Source organism: Labrus bergylta, chromosome 11, assembly GCF_963930695.1.
Source record: "Labrus bergylta chromosome 11, fLabBer1.1, whole genome shotgun sequence".
NCBI lineage: Eukaryota > Metazoa > Chordata > Actinopteri > Labriformes > Labridae > Labrus > Labrus bergylta.
In genome coordinates this window covers 15,978,627-16,000,746 of record NC_089205.1, presented here as the reverse complement: position 1 = coordinate 16,000,746, position 22,120 = coordinate 15,978,627, and the positions used below count along the sequence as shown (strand labels likewise).

Here is a 22,120-nt window from a genome sequence, read left to right as displayed (position 1 = left end):
GTTCATTTTAAGGCCTCAACAAACAAATATTTTCAGTAGTGATTGCGACATCTTCTATAGTTTTCTGATAATGAATAATCCTTTATTCTATAAAATGCAAAGGTGATGACTCAACATTATTATCTTTTGTCCAACTAATAATCAGAAGCATTAAAACAACTTATTTACAATCTCACAATCTTTTAAACAGCAGCTGATTGTTGAAGGTGCTGGTAGTGAATGTGTGGAATACTTGTCTGAGTAATTACATGGAGTAATACATTAGTCACTTACTTTATTAATCATTTAGTTATTATACCCGGGGTCAATTCATTCATCTAATTAAAATGGGCCCATAGTTACAGCAATGGCACGACTGAGTTATACGTCCAGAGTCTACACATGAAGGGGGAACTGACACATTAGAGATGGAGAAAATGCAGACACCATCAAAATCTTGAAAAAGGACCTTAAGTCTACAACCTCAGTGGGCTTACTCAACTAAAGACCACTTCATGTCTGCTTTAACATCACTATGACTCTCACTCTCAAGAGGCCGCTGGATTCAAAGTCCTGCCACAACCAGGATCATAAAGAATACATACCAACAATTATTGTGAATGTGTACCCACACTGCTCTGGTTATTCAAGTCTCTTTTCCTGTTATTTACTCAGCTCAGATCAGGAAGTATTTGGTCTACAACAGAGTAACAACACTGGAAACATTATTTAAAGTTCTTCAGACACAGGAAACACCGGAGTAGCTCCAGGAACATTCTGAATTATGAAGTGTGTGTAAACTTACATGGTAAAACTACTGTTTTACAAATTTGGTGTTGACTTGTCATTCATTATCAAAAATGTTTATAAAAGAGTTGAATCTCATCTCTAAATTCAAAGGGCTAAAAGGAGGAAATGTCTCTCTCAGAAGAAACACAAACCCTGCCTCCTTGTGGCCGTTCAAAGGTACTGCCTTACTTATAAACACAACAGACAAAAAAAAATGCTTCGTTGAGGATAAAAGATACATCATTAAGTAGCAGACATGGTGTAAAAAAAGTGAATTTATTGCAAATATTTGAGCACTGAACACTAATGTACATTACGCACTACCTTAAAAGGTAAAGTGTACAAGTACTTGGGAATAAGGCGACTACACTAATTGCAACGTAACATGTTCCTCCTCAGGAACAAACCTCCAGATGTTTATTAAACACTTTGAATTTCAAACAGCTGTGTAGACATGCACATAAGAAGTTAACTGTCCAAAAATAAACTTTCAACTGAGAGGCACTCAATAAATATGACTAAAAATAATGTGTTCTGTCATTTTAGTGCTCAATAAACCGTTTCTTTCTTTCTTTATTTCAATGGACCCGTTTTTCCTGATCATTCAGCACTTTCCAACGGACTTTAAAAGTGTGTTCTTCAGGTAGGTGCACAGTTGGTTCATCAGGTCTTTGTTCTGACCTTCGACCCAGTGCATCTCAACCACAACATCCCTCTCCTCGGGCAATACATTGAGCAGACACTTAAACAGGAAGTGTTTAACTGCAGCGGGGCTCAGAGGTCGCTCCGAGGGCGGCTCACTTGCTGCAGCAGGCGTTTCCTTTGGGACAGCTTCCTGTCCTGCTTCCATGGAGGACTCCATGTCCACATCTCCACCTGATACACTTTCTAACACCTCCTTTTGTTCTCCAGCTGGGGCGTGTGTTACATCCTTACTTGTCTCCTCTGCAGAGGCACAGCTGCTGTGCGTGTTGTCGCAAGACTGGTTTTGAGATGATGGAGTTGTGGTGGTAGTAGCTGTGGCCTTAGTGGTTTGAGAGCTGGTGGTTCCAGCAGACTGAGGGGCTCTGGGAAGCTCTCGCAGCTGACGTGCTCCCTCACGTCGTTTCTGACGCCCGTGGATCCATGTGTTCTCCACAGCTGTTAGCAAGAGACTCTGCTCCTGTTTTGTGCAGGGGACATGTTTGTGTAGCACCTGAGGATACAACACAATCCAAAACATAAGGAAGTCTATTGGAGATTTACTTTGATTTAACTCGTGCTGAAGAAAAATCTGACAAGGAAAATGTTACATTTTTTTGCTGAGACCAACAGTAAGATCTGAGGCTGTGGTTTATGGTTTTGACTTGATTACGTTACATTTTTCCCACAAATTCCCAGTTTATACTCTCCTTGCATTTTGGAAAAATGTACACTAAAAAATAAAGCTAACCCATAAATTGGATTGGATTATTTAAATGCATTTTAGTGCTAAATGTGAACAGGGATGGTTTTAAAGAGCAAACCTGACCAATATTTAAACCTCAAAATCAAAAAGTTGATTTAAAATATCTGAACACTAGTAATAGTTCAGGTGTTCAACCTTGGCAGCGGTGAAACTCTCATAACCGTGATATAGCTCACCCGCAGGTCAGTGAGTGTTTTCTCCAGCAGAGCAGTGATGCTGTCCACAGGGCTGCGGGCTTTGCGGCCAGAAGCAGAGGCCTTGCTCTGGAGCTCCTTCACTCCAGCCTCTGGAAGCGTGAACGACAGAGGCTTCTTCGCCTTCTCCAGTTTACGCTTCTTATTGGGAGGAGACTGAGGGAGGTAAGGAGGGAGACCAGAAGTATATTAACCAACCGATTGTGAAATAGAGTAAACAGCACATAGAAAATGAGCAGAAAAAGAAGCCCCGCTCAGGTGCCAAAGTTCCTGTAGTATTAGAGTCAACACGTTTGATAAGAGCCACTCTGAAATATACATGAAAAGTAATTACTCGAGATAAATGACAAATGAAAATAGATGAATATGTGTGTTCCAGCCAATGAAGGCACAGTTTGACATGCTGACGATTTGTACTCAGCGATATCCTGCTGTGTTAACTCAAAGCTCTGTTCATTACATGTTGTTCTTACCTATCTGTTTTTTGTTGTTGTTTACTTTCCCTCTTCATTCATCTCATACTTTAGCTATGTCGTAGCTGTGCCTTGTTAACTGTAATATGTTCTTCACTCGGGAACAGTTTTTCTTTTATTCTGCTGTTGTTTAGTTAATTAATGGGGCCCAATGACCTGAAATAACTGATTAAAAAATAAGTCAGAAACCCAAGGTGTTGTTTTGACCTTGACGTTCCACATCAGATGCCAGACTTGGCATCCGTGATGGTAGCAGTCCAAAAATAACCACAATGTCAACAACAAGGCTGCCAACAGAGGGCAGTGAAGTGTTGCTGTTCATATACAGTTTAAAAGAACAGATTCAATCAAACTACTCGAGCAAGTCCATTGTCTCATATCTGTGAAGATCCAGAACCACAAATAGGACTCAGACCCAGCGAATGAATCATGCTTTAGTAGGTCAGAGCTGTGTTTACAGAATGAGGTGGACCTAGATAATATGAAGAAATTGAAATGAATATTCTGGCTAAAAAATGGATATATACCTATAGATGATGCCTCAGAAATACAAGAACCACAGTTGCAATCCAGTCACTAACCTGTTATTTACCTCGATAGTATGCATGTTTGTGTTGTCTCAATTCCCCCTCTATTATCAGTTATTATGATAATTACAGTAAAACTGTAAGAAGTGTGTGTGTGTGTGTTTATTACATGTTCTTCACACACCACAAGAGGGCACTCAAACCAAGCACACCCCCTGAACCTGCAGTGAATTTAACACGTTTATTTCTAATCCCCTCTAATGTCATGCTGTGATGGCGGTGGAGGTCGTTACTGAACTGCGTGTGAATATAACAGACGCTCTGCTGCTGCAGTCGTCCCCTACGCCTTCACTGCAGCCAACATGTCCACGCTGCACTACCAGAGTCACTGCAGAGTGACTGAGAGAGGAGAGATGGGGGGGGGGGGGGGGGGGGGGTCTGCAGCCCCTCACTGTGCTGTGAGGGAGCAGACAGCATGGCCGACTGACCTACTAAGAGCAGAGGGAAGGAGCACGCTGTGACCTTCACACTGCTGCACTGATCCGACACAAGTTTTCATTACTCAATCATTTTATGGCATCGGAGGACACGGTATTCTTTTAAAAATATATAGTTTGCACGATGGCTACATTTGCATCTCTCCTGCATCCGCTTTATCTTGAGAGAAAGCGACACCTTCACGTCCTGTAAAAGCTTTTTCTGCCTTGATCATGTATTGATTATGGGTTAACTGTAGGTCCCTTTAGATGCATGTTCAAATGAGATGAAGATATTTAATTAACGGGTGGACAATAGAAGCTGCCATGTCCGACTTCTTGTTAGAGCTTTTTTTTTTTCCCCATATCTTTTTGTTCCTCACAGACGTCTCTCCCCCTTTCTCCTCCACCCTCCGCAGCCCTGCAGCTCATTGTACGAGGAGAGGAAATCAATAAAATCCATCAAGCCAAACCTGTCTGATTGTACGCAGCATCCTTGACACAGATTCAAGCAATAACACATCAGTATATGAACACACAAACACACACTCAACTAACAAATAAACAAACTGAATTCCACAGACAAAAGAGCTTTAAAACCACATTTTACATATACACACACACGCGCACACACACAGCTCTTCACTCAACGACATCCTCTTCTGACTCGGCTGCTCTTTCACTCCATTATTAATCTCACTTACACACTCTCACCTCAGAGCATGCTCTCTCACAAAAACAGCAGCACACACACACAAACACACACACATGATGCGGGTAAATGGCATCCTCACAATAAAAGCCTTGCCTCATTTTGAAAACTAGCCACAGTAAAAGCCTGAAGTCTGATAAGAGCTGCTTTCCCCGGATATAATGTCATTCAATCATCCATCTTGACCTCCTGAGCGCACACACACACACACACACACACACACAAGGTCAACACAAAGTGTGTCATATAGAGAGATAGAGAAACAAAATGTTGCAGATCCCCTTCAGGCAAACATTGTTAATCATACTCCTGAGCCCTAAAAACCCAGCATGGACTCCTGAAAACGGGACCTTTGTGACCCTCCTCCTGCCAGGGGCCTGTATGAGCAACTACAGGCCCGGGGCTCAACGAAAACCTGCCAGTCTTCAGCATTTATTCCGTCTGTTACTCCTTTTATCTGTATCTGTTCATATCTCACTGTCCACACTCTCCATCTTTCTATTATTTTTTTTCTGGATTTTATCTTTTTAAATCTGGTGTCTACAATACCCATAATGCATTTGGGCGATATGCTAGTAATGATTAAATACATTTAATAAAGTATAATAAATAATAATAATAAATAAAATATGTTAAAAAAAAAAGTGAACCAGTGATTTAAGGGTTTAAATTTCCTTAAATTTGACTTTTCTCTTAAAACCACTGCTGCAGGGCAGGTGTCAGATGAAGTCATTAACAGCACCCTGGCCAACTGCTTTTCTTTACATTTCCCGGGGCAAATATTCTTCATGATGGATACAGCGATGCATACAGGATGGACCCGTTGCAGAAATTTTAGTGTAAAATTTGACATATTGTATCTTTATGACAATGACTTCCTGTATGAGACATGTCAGCATTGTGAATCTTGAGATTCATACTGTTAAAGAAATGTGTCACCAGTCCAAACATTTAAAACAGACCAGGGTAAAAGTAAGGTTATGATGGTAATCGTGGTTTTAAGGGCTGACCTGGTAATATGAGAGTTTAGTAGGTCACTGTTGCATGCATGTCACATACGGTAAGTCTATATGTAACTTTAATGAGCTATCACTTATATATACTATACATACAGATGCACCAGACATCCATAGGAACACACGCATGCCAGCAGAATGAGGATGTCAACCATGCATGGAATTACAGATGCAGAACTTCTGTCATGTAACCATGTGCGTGCGCACACACACACACAAACACACACACGCTCGAGGGGACTGCCCTGTAATGATGGTGAGTGTAAATGATGGTGGATGTGCATGAAAGTGGAGGAGGAGGAAGGGTTGCATGAGGGAATGTAGGCCAATCATTCTGCTCAACTGCTTTCATGCTGAAGAGGCCAAAAAGGAGAGAAAACCCAACAAAACACAACCAGACCAACAAAACACAGACAGTCCTCATCTCACCGCCTCCCGACAGCCCCCCCACCATCTTTTATTCTTTCCTTACTCTGGGATCTCTTAGTTTTAAGTGTTTTGGCTATTTCCCTCCCTGTCCCGGCTTTCTATTTATTTCCAGCCCTCTCACTGTCCAGACGACACAAAGGTTCGATGTTGTGTGCACACAGTCCTTGCCCTGGTAACTGTTGCCTGGATACAGCATGTTAAAAATCACATCAACATCTCCCCAGAGGAAGAAATAAGTGCTTTTAATGGAACAGGGCTTGAGGGATAGAGGATGGAGTCTGCAGAGGTTTTACATAATTGAGGAGGGTTTTGGAAACATTCAGGAGCTGGAGAGGAGCAGTTCAACCAGCAAAATGACCAACCGTGTTAGGATGACTTACCTGACTATTTTTCATCATGTTAAGTGTGAGGTCTATTGGTTGCATCCAGTCTTCATGACCGCATCACGACTTTATGAGTCTGACGTGTGCACAAGGAAAGAGGGGGGGAAAAAAAACTGAAAACTCACCGGAACAATCACATCATCGTAGAAACTCCAGGCCAGCGCCCAGCGCATCGTCCGGCCCTGACAGAACTCTGTGTGTGTCACTTTAGGCACCTGACAAAAAAAAAGAAGGAAAGGGTCACTGTGGGGCAAGCTGCAAAAAAAAAAAAGTTGATTGGTTGGATATAATAGCATGGAAACTGAGCAGCTTTGGTCAAAAATGTAATTGCTTTCTTCTTTCATTAATTGTATACAGGCAGGTATCAATACGTCTTGAATAAATCTTGGCAAATGTGAATAATCAACAGGGAAAACATGTCCTTTTCTTTGAGTTAAACTTTAAATAATCAACCCTGCAAGTTTTCATCGCTTTAGAGAAATACGGTTGTATTCCTATCAAGATTCTTTGAAATTATCATGTGGGTCAAAGATGTGAGGCTCCTACAGACAGATTGTGAATAAGTGGCCGACCAAAGATCCAAAGATGTTGTCATATGTTAGAAAATCTGATTCAATTTTCTCTCTATAGTCTCTCCTTGACACATTTCTAATTACTCTCATGTCCACACTTTATCTCTCCGACATTGTTTTTAGTTTGCAAAATTCTAAAAACAAAACCTGAGGGCTGCAGAGGAAATGAAGCTTTTTTTTTGTCTCAGTGCTCTGTAATATCAGAAAGGAAAGGGAAACTATTTAAATTGGTGTGGGAAATAAAAGTTCTCCTTTCACAATCAATCATACTGATAAAAGACTGGCTGAAAAAAAGATATTTAATATATAACACCAGATGAAAAGCACTTGAAACTTTAATTAAAATACTAAAGAGCTGAAGCTACTAGAGCAGCTGTCTGCTTGCATGCGAGACAGTTTGGGGATTATGATATGCAAAGTATGTGATTAAATGTAAAGCAGCTCCATATTAACAAATCCTTTTCAAATGAAGACACCAAACATCATTTTGGCGTCACTGAGCTCCGACATCTCTAACTTTGAGTGAGAAAACAAAGATCTGTGCTGTGAGAGGGACACACATTGGGTGTGAAAGCCCTTGTGCTAACAGCGCACTTTAACTTCCTCTCAGGACTGCTTCAGCAAACAGGAGGAAGAGGGTCACTAAGACAAAAGGTCAGAGGTCAAAGAGCTCTGTATCGGAGACATCTGCTAAATTAAAAAAACAAAACAAAGAGAGATGAGGGGACACTGGAGAGGAAAGATCAAAGAATGAGTGATAAAAGCATTAGCATATTAACTAAGGCAGGTTTCTGTGTGCACACTGTAAAATGAGGAAACAGTTTCTTCTCTGGACATGTGCCAAGCCTGCACTCACCGTGATGAGCGGCAACAGCACCCTGAAACCTCAGGAGGAGGTTTGAGGGATAGGAATGACTGACAAAGGACCAGAGGCCTGCAGTCTTTAGGAGTCATGTGGCGGGCTATTAGCTGTGCTAATGACGCTTAGCGGCGTGTGATCCAGTCATGCACCGCTAACAGAAATAAGTTCATTGAAGGCAAATTTTTGACGCCGCTTATTCTTAATATTTTTTTTGGGATCTGTTGCCTTGAGTGACAACTGTCAGCTTCAACAGTCAATAGAGTCTGAGTCCCTGATGAGCAGAGGTTTGAGTGGGGAGAAGAAGATTGTTTTAACAAGCTGTTCTCTAACCCTGCAGAGAAGGAACTCAAACACACTGAGATAAAAGCTGTGCAAGCAGGTGTGTTGTTGGTGCTTCGCTTCGTACTCACTCCTTGCTTCCTCAGCTCCTCTTTTAAAGGCGTCAAGCTGCATTTCTTTCCCAACATGCAGCTGTACCACCTGCAGAAAAGAAGAATACATATTAACCAGCTGTGCGTCTGGGTGTGCGCAGTCACAGAGGAGGAAAAGCCTTTCTGAAGTCCTCCTTTGGTCTGAGGCCTGATCAATAATCTCTGCTGTGGAATAAAGAGATAAGGTTGGTCCTGATCGATAAGTGCAGTAGAGTCCAGTTTGGGGAAGTTGGGCGGAAAGATAAACACATCAAGGGGGCACTCTCAGAGGAGGACCGGCAATTTTCACAAACCTTTTCAGGGTTTTTATAGTTTTCTCTGGATTTATCTATAATACAGAAATGAGCAATATTAATACTTCTATGGGGAACACAGTTGCCGTTCTGAGCTTGATATATAAACGTTTAAGATGAAGGAAATCTAAACGTCTACTGAGTGATGTTCAAACCTTTGGAAAGCCATATCCTTAAACATAAAGTCATATGAAGCTACATTCCCAGCCCACTGCTGAAGATGAGCTCCGATATTAAAAATCAGTTTACTAACTGTGTGAGTGACAAAGGAGGATGATTTGTAACGATGTCAAGGAGGTATGAAGATGCCCAGAGGTGAAGGGGCAGGGAGGAGCGGCACGTGAGCCTCAGTTGTCACAATGAAATATTCAACAGCTCTAATATTCACAGAGGTTTCCCCACTTTTCGTCACAGTGGGGAGGAACACCAGGAGCAGCACCCCGGCCTCCCCCCCTTTTTTCAAACACACTGAAGGGTGCAGCTGCATTAGTACACCCTCAGCTACCTCTTTACATGTTGGAGCACTGTATGATTACAATCTCATAACCCGAGGTGGTAATTTTCATATCAATGGCAGGATAAATGAGCAGTATTGCCTCATTTCTAGCTGGGATTTTTAATTCATCTGCGTGTGGATGTGTTGTACTGGGAACGGATCTGGCTTGTTCCTTTTGACAGTAATTACACTTCAGTGGAAAAATTGGGGAGAAAGCAGCAGGGTGGGGTGGTGTGGGTCATCTCAAAGGACCAATCTGTGGGGTTGTCAGTGTTGCCATGGACACCGGCTCTGGTGTCCCAGCCTGCTTTTGGGAGTGACAGTATGCTCCGGTTGGTTTGCCCGGGCCTCAAACCTGTTTAATAAGACTCTGCTGTTCTTTACAGGGCTGCACGAGAGCAGCCAGGTGTTGAGATCAGATTCCTCTCAGGGCTGCTCGTCTTTCCACCGACATACTATGCAAATGCACACGCATGTACCCACGCACAGACACACACACACACACACACACACACAGAGCAGGTGTGGCATGTCTAATCAGTTTTAATAGCAGCACCCTGCAGCTCCCTCTATCCTTGTCTCACTCTGCTGCCCTGCTGACAACCCTGGTAGCCGTGGAGGGTAAAGTGACAGCCGCTAGAGACACCCCCACCCTCCAACACACCCACCCACCCACCCAAACACAGCTGTTCCCTGTGGGCTCTCGGATACAGTGCAGGCTAAGCGTTTGCCAGGACCATTAAAACAATTCTGGGTGACAGCTCCATCTATGTGCAGCAGCCCATCTGCACTTTTCATCTCCTCTTCAACGGAGCTCTCAGCCGACACTTCAACCTCTCAGGGTCTCTCAAACTGCAGCATTCCTCTCCCTCCACCTGCTAATCATGAACCCTGGTTTATTACAATTTCTGTCTATGATTTGGTGTGATAAATCTGGTTTAGATTTGGCTTTACACACAAAAAAATCCAATGCAGCTGAAGAGAAACTATTCTAAGAGAAAGGTTTTATATTTATCTCACCGTAGGCGTTTCTTAAGCTGCAGGCTGTCATGAATGATCCTCTTGACAAACTCCAGTTCCCCACCCTCCGCCATGATCTCCGTGACCCCACCTGTGTTCACTGAGCTGGGAGGAGGTCGGCGTGAGTTTCTGGAGTTAACCCCCTGTAGAGAAGCAACAAGACAGACAGAGATTAAGATGAAATCCTATTAGTAGACTGTTACTATCGTGTAAACAAATAGTGTTTTGTGACAGGTGCTCCATGGTCAGTCAACAGGTGCTGTTTACACTAAAGGAGCCGAACAATAATGTACGAAGAAAAGTGATGCTCAGATATTCAAATGTGAAGAGGCCAAAAAAAAAACATTTTACCTTTGCTTCCAGCTGGTTGGCGAAAAAAGGAGGGTTGCACATGCAGAAGTCATAAACGATTTCTGTCTCTTCTTTTAAAGCGTCCATCAGTAAAGTCTTCTGAGGGACTTTAACAACTAGGATACAGATGAGACAATGTTAGTCTGATGTACAAGCTAATCATGATTGTTGCAGATAAAAGAGAACATTACAACAGAAACTTGATGAAATTGACACACTGTGGCTTTAAATCACTTGATGTCATACTGTGACTTAAAGCTTTGTTGACCAAACACAGCAGGGTCTCCACATGTTTATGTCAAACGCGGAGGCCATCAGGTCCTAAGTTCACCTCCTTCCAGGCTTAAGCGTCAGCATATATATTTTTTATTATTATTATTTTTTTATACTACAATTACAGTGGGGGAACCCCCTTCCCCCCATAAGTGGTCTATATTAAAGCTGTCTGTCTAAAACCAAACAATCAGAATACAGCATGAAATGGGACATTAAAGCCGATGCATGAAGCAGGGATGTGATTGGCATCGGACAAAAAAGTAGGTAATGTCAAAAACCACTTTAAATGAGATTAGCACACCTATTGACATTATTCTAGTACATTTTAAGAACCTCTGTGTCAGCAGTATTTCAGAAGTGCAGAACTTCTGTAGCTGTAGGCTATAGCTAATGTGTATTTTATTCAATTCTAGTTTCATTTTGCACACTGGTAAGTGTGTTTAAAACACTAAACTGAAACATGATTTAGAATGTGTTTTTTTTTCTTTGACATACACTGTCAGGCAGCTTAGGCCATGCAATGCATTAGTTATGTATTTTATTGTTGTTTTTAACGGACTCCTGATTCTCATTCGGGGGGGGGGGGGGGGGGGATGTATTACATTTCAGTGACAGACAAAGAGAGTCCCTGTAGCTATAGAGTGAGATGATGTACCACTTCAGAGAAAAAAGTGGCAACATCCTTATTATACAGTGAAATCAGTGGATCACTATAACAGTGAAAGACTCAAGGAAAGGTTTGACAAAAAAAAAGGAAATAAGAGGGCATCCCTGTATTTCAGATAAGCATTTTTCTCATTGTGAAAATAATCAGCAGATTCATTTATAAGAAAATTGATCGACACTCATTCGTATTGCCTTCCCTGAGATATATTGCTCCATGGTGAGTGCACCACATCTACCTTTAATGAGGTCGGACAGGTTGTTCTGCTCCACGTTTTTCGTTGCGTAGTCAAAACAGACGTCGTCCACCTCCGTGGCAAGGAAGTACCAGCCGTTCATCGTGGCTCCCAGCAAGGGGTAGATACAAGATGCACCAGTGCCTGAGGAAACACACACACACACACACACACACACACACACACACACACACACACACACACACACACACACACACACACACACACACACACACACACACACACACACCAGCACACATGATGATGTGTGTAATAACTAGGATGATGAATTGTTTTTTATTGAAGCATATAGAAAGTGCTTTTTAAAGAAATGTGTGCTTAATGAACAACCCGCTCCACCTCCTGAGCCTCAGCCACAGTTATAATTATTTGAAGGGAAGATTGTCCCAGAACGTGCGATGGTGTCTTTCTAAAAAATTATCTGAAACTCAGAGGCCATAATGGACACTAAATGTCAGTTCCAGGAGGCTTTTATTAAATTATTCACAGATGTCATGCTGCATAATTCAGTCCAGACTCAGACAGAGGTGGCACCTGTTAGTAAAGGAAATGACCAGAGGTGATCCATCAATTAGCAGACATCTTCAATCTGCCTGCAGAGAGATTCAGGGTGACCAGTAAGTGACCCAAGATCCTAAAGAGAACCCACACACACACAAACACACACATGCACGTGCGCACATACACACACACCTGCAGCACAATCACAACAAAGACACAACGCTTTCTCTGTGACAGACAGAAGCCCAAACAAGCTGTGACATGTGGACTGGGATTTGGCTGCTTAGTTCTGGGAACACTGGGAACAACTGGGCTCATCTGCACCAGCTGGAAGAACCACCTGACATTTAGTTTGCTGTTCTGAGCTGCTGGCAGCCACAGCAAGAATAAACAAGAGCCCCAGGTCTCAAACTCTGATTAACTGGGAGAAAACCACTTGAGCTCTCAACACGTTTTCTTCTCTGACACTGAATTTCAACCAGATCCACTCATAACTGAGCTTTACCTCTTTCTTTTATGTGCCTGGGTGTTCAGCTCTGCGTGTTAAGTGAGGCTGAGTTGTTATTAATGATCACAATCCTTAAAAAACAAATAAAATCCTCCGAACATATGAGACATGTAGCCGTCAGATTTGTGCTGTTGGTTTTTGCTGTGGTGTTTGATTTTTTTTTACCAGTAAGTTGGATGCCGCTTAAAAATTGATTGTGAAACTAAATGATCATTTTGTAAGAAAACCTGCTAGCAAATTCATAATACGCCATCATATACAATTTCGGAAAATAATCAAAGGGAAGAAATTAGGAAATACTTTTAAGGCAAAAAAAATATATATATATATTTGAAGGACCCTTTTGAGATTGTCTTAGAGGTACATCAGGTTGCTTGTTCATAGTTTAAGACCTCTGAGCTGAAAATGTTTGTGTAAACGACAGAGGAATTGACAGAGGAATTCACTGAATAACCCAAAAATCCTTTGGATACATGAACGGGACTCTTTGGAGAATATTCAGCACTTGATTATGAAACTTTCAAATAACACATGCACACTAAATGGAAAGTATATCAATGCTGGTACCGATGTCGATTCCTCTGCGCGGCTGCTTCTGGCCGTCGATGAGGTCCTCCACCCAGTGGATGTAGTTGAGGCGGAGGGGGACGGTGGGAATGAGGCGCTCCAGAGGGATCTGGATGGTCAGTCCAAAGTCCTCCTTCAGCAGAGTGCAGGTCAGCGCTCGCACCGCCTCAGGCTCTTTAAAATTCACACTAGAAGAAAGACAAACAGGACAAATGAGTTCCTGACAGCATTTCAATCCTCCAATAACAACATGTCTAACCTAAAATGTACGTGTTAGATAAAGGGGGAATTTAATTCTACATTTACAACCTGGGTCCTACCTCATTGTTATCCATTTTCTCATCTGATAGGATAGATTGGTATTCAAGCCCCACTAACAGATAACATTGCTGAAAACTGTATTTATTTTACAGACAGAATATAGTCAGCAGGAATGAAAATGTAAAGTTGTTGCATATTGAAAGCTGGTAATGATTGTCCGGTCAGTAATATTACCCAGTCTGCCTGATCAGAAGCTTCAGGATTTAAATGTAAAGCTGCCAGTTTGAGGCTACAATAACAATGTTATTTCTTCAACAGTTAATTGTTTCCTTTAAAAAAAACAAAAAACTACTTTGGCTCTTTTAGTTGTAAAAGAAAAGGCTTGTAAAAAAAACAAACAGGTGTATATTTCTCAAGGTAGGGTGGTATAACATAAACAGTGTCCAGCCCTGGAGGATTGAGGTTAAGGACAGAATGTTAGGGTAATGATTCAAGCAAACATGAGTGGCTAGTGTTAAAAAGCCCTTCCAGCGACGAGTGTTGCAAATTAGCACCTGCTAGAAACACTTTGAAACAGTGTATATTGTATCCGTCCCTATCAAATGAACAATCACATAAAAAGAAAAGAATAAAAGCTAGAACCTCTACTTTTTTGTTGCTTTGTCTGAAAGTCTCATCCTGTTTCAAAAGATGCAACACAACGTTTTTATTACTCAAAGAACAGGTGGCAAAAAAAACCCCCACCACACTCGTGAAAAACCTGACATCCCTTTGAGGATGATGTCAATTTAGTGATTGCTGATCCTCTCGTTTTTTTACCAGTGAAACAGCCTGACAGTAATTTACCAAACTCTCTTAATGCAGCTCTTCATTAACCCTCTGCAGCTCTCTGCACTCAACCCCATTAATTCACATTACACACACACACACACGCAGAAGACAATAGGGAGATAAGCAGGCCGTCATTTCTAAACAATCCCCTGCTAATGACAATGAAATTCAAATTTACAACACTGCACAGACCTCACACATCTTCCTCCTGAATTCTCAGTCACACGTTTGTCTCTCGTCTTCTTCTCCTCGACATGTTTAATTATTTCAGCTGTCACACAGGCAGGCACGATTGCGGCAGACAAAACGGGTGGGCGAGATAGGTATAATTAAAGCTTTGCTGAGCGCTTTCACACCTTGGCAGATGTAATTAGACACATCCTGGTGATGGCAGTGTCTGGCCCCTCAATAGTGTGGTGTAAGAACAGCACCATTAGAAAAAAAACCATCTACTGCTGTTCCAGATGGAGGTACGGTTGTGTGATTTCATTTTTTTGTGGAAAAATAAATTCCCATTTTGAATTTGTTGCAAGCAGTATGTTTCAAAAACCTTTAGACAGGGTCGTGTTTTCCAATCTGTTGCACCACTTTCTTTTCTCAAGTTTATTTTGGGGATTTAATTCTTTTATTGATAGAACAGTATCAAATATGGGGTTTCAATGTTTTGCAAATAATCATGTTCTGTTTTTATTTACATTTTACTACAAAGCATTTTAGGAAAGAGCTGAGTGAGAAGTTATTGCTTGTTGACATAAAATAGTTTTCTTAATTATTGCGATTCATTCAGACTTTTGGGACGTGATTTTTGCGAACGTTCATATCTGATAACGATGAATGGTCATTAATTGTGCATCCCCAGGTAACATCTGGCTTTGTTCACATATTTCCCCTCTTTCCTTTTTTTTTTGGATCGTCTTTCTGTCTCGGCTGTCTATAAGAAAGCATAAAACCCCCACAGAAAATCTAGATGAGGCCTTTTACGCTGATGTTCAATTCAAAAGAAAGTGACTGGCTCCTCACCGGGATGTTTCTGGTCACTGACTGACCTCTTCATTCAGGACTGATAACAAAGACAAACAGCTGAGTCTGACATCAATCTTACCTGCTGTCTCTTCATCTAATCAACATATTAGGCTAATGGTCCAGTTTAATCAGCTGCAGAGGAGAGTCTGACCTCTCAGAAACAAACACCTGGCTGCTCTGAGGACGTAGCACAGCATTTGCAGAGGAAGAACCAGAGAGAAAACGGCCACTTTGAAAATGTCCTGAGCTTTGGGGAGGAATCTAATGAGGACGAAGTGACACATCAGCATAACACTCACTTGTTTCCAAATGAAGGCCTGCCTCACAGATATCCAGCCCTCTTTCATTTCTCCTCAGAGGCATCATTAGATAAAGATCAATATTCAGGGAGGGAGGCTGCACAGGCCAGCCCTCTATTTTTAGCCCTCGATACGTGTACGTACGTGCCACTGTGTGTGTGTGTGTGTGTGTGTGCAGTGCAGACCGATCACTCCCATCAGCAGCACTGCGTATGCCACATCTCCATGGCAACCCCACCTACTGAACAGATGAAGAGAGCACGCAAATCCGGCCACGCTGGAGCAATGGCTGATGCCAGACAAGAGCGTGAGCGTGCCCGCGAATTTACGCCTGTGCTCTCCACGCAGGTGCATCGCTGCGTGCTCACATCTCACATACGTAGCTGACGGGAAACAGAGTGGGACAAACTGGGTATAAAAAAAAATGTTTGGGATGGGACCAAAAATACTTCTGCTGCTTTTATGATTGATTCCAGCTTACATGTGGATGAAATAAGGACCAGGTGAGGAAAACGGAGAGACTCTGCAGGTGAAGAAGAGGAGATGAAAAGTGCTGCGAGGCAGAAAACTCTTCACGAGGAAGGAGAGGAGGCATCATTAGAGCAGAGGGGAGGTTATTGCTGAGACAAACAGCTGGCTCTCACCTCCACGCTACATGATCAGTATGAAAGCATGCTCACACAAACACACAGACACACACGCAGACACATATGATCAAACACACACAAGCTTATTCTACCTGCGTCCACAGGGAGGTGACCTTCAAGGTGCATCTTCTTCACTTTGAGTGCGCTTGGATTTTTAAAAAAATTTTTTATTGCTTATTAGCCACAACTCCTTTTCCTGTGTCAGGCTTTTCTTTCTTTGTTAGTCCTCACAAGAGCAGGAAAGAGTGCATCATTTAAAACTTTACATGATTTAAATGCCACTGACATATTCAACTGAGAGTTGAATATGTTGGTTTTTTTTCTGCTGACTTGCTGATGCAGTGAAAAGTGGGCTGATTTCTAATCCAAACAACAACCAGCAACAATGGCTGAAAGGATTGTTTCCCTAATATATTTAGCCAAGTATGCTAATTATTATTATTCTGATTATGGAAATTGTTTGTTGGAGTAGGTTTAAGTGGTCAAGATAGATTTTTATCACTGTAAATAGAACATTACATGTCCCCAAGTCATGACACAAAAGGCCAAGAAAATGTAGAAAAACACAACCAGATACGATACATGAACAATCACATGTTGCTTGTGAAAAACAATCATTTTCATTTAAAAATAAAGAAGTGATGAAAAATGATAAAGAACATTTCATTTTAGGGTGACGGCCGAGAAATCAACAGCTTGAGCTAGAGTGATGGTTTGTGACTTTACTGTGAATTGAATAAAGCCCACTCGCGTATAAACCTGAAGCCAGTCGACACAACTACATTCATACTTAATTTTTTAACATGTTAGAAGATACAAGTTTTGAAGTATGGAGATGGTTTTGTGCCAGGACATTAAGGGAAGGAAAGATAAAGGCACACAGCACATGACTTCCTGAACAAAGCCGTTCTTTGAAGAGGAATATGTAAAAATAATGTCCCACCTAAGGGCTGCAAGTTCCCCTCTCTCCCATCTGATAATAAAAAGGTCTGTATGGTAATGGCTCTGCTTGGCTTCCTAGTGAGAGAGGTGCAGCCCAGAATTAAAAGGTTTACATTTATCAATTTGAATGTTGGCATCTTAGTCCAGAATTATCCATTTCTCCTATATTGCCAAGAACATATTAAATAAAATATACTGGTGTGAAAATGTAACATTTCAATAATTACAGGAGTGAAAATCCTTCACAGATGATCGTCTTTCAGCCCATAAAAAATATGAGTACCAAATTAAATTCCATCCAGGCTGTTGCATTTTTAATACCCATTCAAACCTCCTAATCCCACCCCTCTATCTTCCTGATCTGAGCCCCTCCTTCTCCTTCTCCTATAACTGAAAGAAACCAACATCAAGACCGTTTCGGGTTTATTTAGTCCTCACTTCAATTCCAATTACATCCACCATATTTCTTCTCCAGCAGTCTCTGGTCTGAACTCGACTCTCAGCCCGCCGCTATCAGCCCTCTCCACTGACGATCCCCGAATGAAGGGAGGCATATCTCCCCGGAGGATTGCGTGAGTGTCTCCCCAAGATTACGCTCATCCCTGACTCACTGCTTAAATACTTAAAAAACCAAGTCCATGAATTCATTGGGGAATACAAAACCACACTAATCCCTCCACTGATGGAATGACAGACTGATGGGGAAGAGGAGCCAAATTTCTGCAGAAGGCCAACCAAAGCTGGTAGCACATATGAAGTCGAAATCCTGGACCTCTGTTCTGGTAACTGCAATAAAAAAATAATGAACTAGCAACTGACTTCAATTTGAGCAATTTGCTGCGGGCGCAAAATATATGGAGGAGCCAGAACATGCAATAACATGTGTGACATGTGTGAATAAAACTAACTCAGGAAGATTCCAGGAGCATCCAGCCGGAGATTTTATAGCAATGTTTAGGAGTGCATATGTGAAAATGTATTTTCTTTGTTTCTCAATTAGCATTTTCTGTGCTTCCACTCATCAGTGTACACTGCTAATCATGGAAAATATGCCAAGAACTATGAGTATCCTGATAGTGTAGCATAATGGTCAAAAAGGTGAAGTGTGCAAAGCGTTGTCACCCTCAATGGTAAACACCAAAATACTTGAATAAGTAATGGTTTTTGTCCTGACTGCTACTTTTTATGCAAACATACAACCTTAAAGTTATCGTGTGATTGTTTCAGTTTATTTAATAGTTTAAAAAAAAAACTGGTCTATATCACACTTTAGACTTTTGTATTTAATAAGGGTTAGTAATGATACTATGGCTGTAGAGTTAGTCGCTTTTCCTGAGTTTAATCAGATTTGCTTGTTAACTGCTTTAAACGTTGTCTAATTCATCAGTTGTCTAAAACCAATCTCCACGTTTGATGTCCAACCCCAGCAGTTCCAGCCCATTGTTTGTTTGTCTGTCTGTCTGTCTGACGTACATGACGACACTGTGGGATGATAATTATCACCTGTCACAGATGGACATCGAGTGTTGTGTCACAGCGTGTCCACACATGCATGGTACGCCACCAATAGATGATTGACTGGTCACCTCACAGCCACAAAGACTCTGCCCACACCAATATGTTCACCGCCACACACAGATGTTCAGACCTGCTGCAGAGACATCATGTCCGCATTCATCTGCATAACGCACACAATATAAAGAGATTTCCTCACTTAGCAGACGGGCCAGCCGTATCATACAGACCCAAACAAAGAGGAAGGGGAGCGTCTCAGTCCTGACAGGCAAACAGCAGCCATTAAATACAAGTCAGACAATAATTGTCAGCTCGTACACTAACCAGGACTTTGCTCTGCGACTGACAGTCACTGTATTAATAAAGAACAACAAAAACATGGAAGTAAAACAAGAATGACAAGTTTGTCAAATAATAGACCCAGCTTATCCAAAATATATTTAAAGCTAAAGTAAGAAGAGCTGGGCTTAATTTAGTTTTTTTTTTGTCTTTATCAATATCAAAATAACTGAAGACCCATTCAGGAATAAATCCCTGTGCTTTTCAGTTATTCAACTCCTTGCTATGATGACATCTTAACAATTACAAAGCAAAAGGATGTAGACTTTAAAGGATACAGATGTTATAAAGGAGAGAACAAAGAGCAACACCCTGACTTACCAACAACACATCTGATACGCTTTAGTGTTCTTGAACGAAGGCTTTTTTTCATCAATGCATTTGTACCCAAAGGGTTGGAACCTGTGACAGACGAGCACCTCTTTTCCCGTAAAATAGACAACAACAGACGACTGACACTGCAGCTCCAATAAGAAGTGGTGTGGGTTGCCATTTATCCTAACAGGATCAAAAATAACTGAACAGTCCAGGAAACATCCAAATAACGTCACCTTGAGAAATGTATCCAGTCTAAACTGGACTTGAGTTGATGTTTGTCTGAAATGTTCTAGTGGACAACAGCATTTATAACTACGACAGAGGATCAGGGCCACGTTAAAGAAAAAAAAAATCTGAATTGACGAGATTAATCGTAAATTTACTTGAGTTTATTCTTGTGAATTTACAATTAATCTCGTCAATTCAGATTTTTTTTTTAACGTGGCCCTAATCCATCGTCGTATGTAACAGATATAATGACACCATATGCTAAATGAAAAAACATTCATCGTTGTGTAAGGTGTTAAACATATAAAATAAATATATGAGCCCAATTAAATATTCTTCAACAAAATTCTCATTCCAGTTAAAGTATTGATAAGGAGTAAGTAAAGCACAGGTGTACTGATCAACATTAACTAACGCTCTCTATTTAATTCAGTAGGTGTGCACAATAGGAGGAGCCTGAAAATGTCAGGTCAAGAGGATCAATAGGTATTGTTGGACATGTGCTTCATCTGATTTATAGTCTTATATAAAAAGATGATCACTATAGAAAACACACAACAGCCAAATGACTAAATCATCATTGTGATTCATCCAGGAAGCTGTGTCAGGTTAAATTAAACTAGCTAATAGATCTTCATTTCTCCTGAAGCCAAACATCCGCCTAGATTTACCAGGTGTGTAAAAAGTGCCAATATATCAGTACGCTGGACATTTTGACCCACTGAGGACACAAGAAAAGTTCTGTAAATCTCAGCCTCCACTACCACATCTGCTCAAACAAAAAAAAAATGAAGGCAATCTTGAGCTCACAATGCTCAACGTCAACATCCACTAATCCCGCCAGACATATTCTACCTTTGTTCTCCTGCCTGGACTTTTTCCACAGCATGACTTCTCAGCAGTGTCTCACTTTGAGGGGAACACAAACACACACAAGTCAAGTTCCAGTCCTATAATTTGTATCCTGGCACTTTGAGGGAAACACAGGAGTCTAATGGGGCACTTTTTGACTGACACACTCAACCATTCTTCAAATTTGGAGTTCCTATAAATGTGTCACTCATTAACTTTTGAAGTCTCGTGTATGGAAAAGGGGCACCAGCTAAATAAAAAATAAAAAATCTTTTGATGTTCAGTCCATGAATCGTTCGTCCAGGTTTCGTGGTCGTCCTGCTGTTGCTAGAAGCTGAATGAGCAGTAAAGATCAGACTGAGTCAGCTGGGGCCTGAGCGGTGCTGAACTGGGTCCTCAGGGTCTGACTTGTTTGTGCTCAGAGCTTCAAACACTTCACACAATATGGTCAAATATGTGTTGGACGGATACCACTCTTGCTTATCTTCAGTCGAAAATGACACACAATAATATGCAGCTATAAAGGAAGAGTTCATGATATGTAGCTTTTTGCATTACACTGGATGGATGGTAGAGCTTGAACATGTTTCTATACAATGCGGCTGTGGGCACAAGGGCATGTTAAAACTGTGTCTTTTTCTTTTGGCAAAATGGAATAAAAAAAAAAAAAATCACCATTCCCTGCAACCAAGAAATGTGCAAAATGTGTTAGATATAATAAACTACTAAAGCTGTTCTATGTTGATGAAAGATTTTAGATGAGGGATGAACAATCAATGAGATAACATACCACACTAGCTCTGTAATGTTGGTTACTTACACTGGTCTTCCTGCGAGGCTGGTGTGCACATGCTGCTGGAAGTCTGGATATTTGGAGGCTAAGTAACCAAAGTCTGGAGGTTTGTCTTTGTATCGGTTCCGGGTGTGCATTGACTTATTAAGAGCCATGATCAGAGCCCTGAATCAGGAAGGAAAGACACCAGACATGAGCATAAACAGCAGCAACACATGGCACTAGAAGAAACATGAAAACAGCAGCAGAAGAAGTCAACTTTGAAGCAACTAACTGTGGTAACTAACTAAGACTTGAATTATTTGAAGTTAAACTTAATATCGGCATGAAACTTTGCTAAACATGGTTGGCAACTTGCTGCTCTTCACACAGCTGTTCTTTATTGAGCGGCTTACAAAGTCGCTGATTCAGTTTGTTTTTAGCAGCTGGCTAACATTTTGAGCGGGTGTATTGTATGTTTTTGTTCCTGCCTACCTGACTGACGTTTTCCTTTTTTGCGGTGAAGCCTGCTAATAGTTTCTGTGTGTCTTAATAACACTGTGTTACTGTGGAGAATACTCACACATACTCACGTTGTCCAAACGTTTCCCTCTCTTCCTGGCTGCGCAACACGTCACCACGTCTACGTCGTTGCGTGTTGACGTAAGCAATGAAACGCGCCCCCCCCCTCCATGGAGACTGTTTCAGAGTTATTTATCTTTTACAAAAGCTGAGTTAAATAAGTCACTTTACTGGTTTTATAATGGAATATTATTGTGAATGTTATTTTCTGATAGTTTTGTATTCAAAGATGTTTTCAGGAAGGCTAGGTTCAAGTTTCCCCCCCCAAAACCATATTTTTCTGCCAAGC

At 41.4% G+C, this 22,120-nt stretch overlaps 1 protein-coding gene across 4 annotated transcripts; it reads right to left on the bottom strand.

Annotated features, from left to right (window-relative positions):
- Positions 1 to 1,025: 1,025 nt before the first annotated feature.
- mettl16 (methyltransferase 16, N6-methyladenosine) lies at positions 1,026 to 21,883 on the bottom strand. Of its 4 annotated transcripts, none has more exons than XM_020639302.3 (10): positions 21,833 to 21,883; positions 21,298 to 21,435; positions 13,223 to 13,410; positions 11,629 to 11,769; positions 10,451 to 10,566; positions 10,100 to 10,242; positions 8,270 to 8,339; positions 6,551 to 6,640; positions 2,392 to 2,565; positions 1,026 to 1,963 (listed from the first exon to the last, which is right to left on the bottom strand). In XM_020639302.3, the coding sequence occupies exons 2-10, from the start codon at positions 21,423 to 21,425 to the stop codon at positions 1,373 to 1,375; spliced, it is 1,641 nt and encodes a 546-aa protein (XP_020494958.2). In that variant the 5' UTR covers positions 21,426 to 21,435; positions 21,833 to 21,883; the 3' UTR covers positions 1,026 to 1,372. The 4 variants fall into 4 exon arrangements, with proteins under 4 accessions (XP_020494958.2, XP_029134201.2, XP_020494957.2 ...); XM_029278368.2 differs by having other exon boundaries at positions 21,843 to 21,874; XM_020639301.2 differs by having other exon boundaries at positions 21,745 to 21,858.
- Between the last annotated feature and the right edge of the window lie 237 nt (positions 21,884 to 22,120).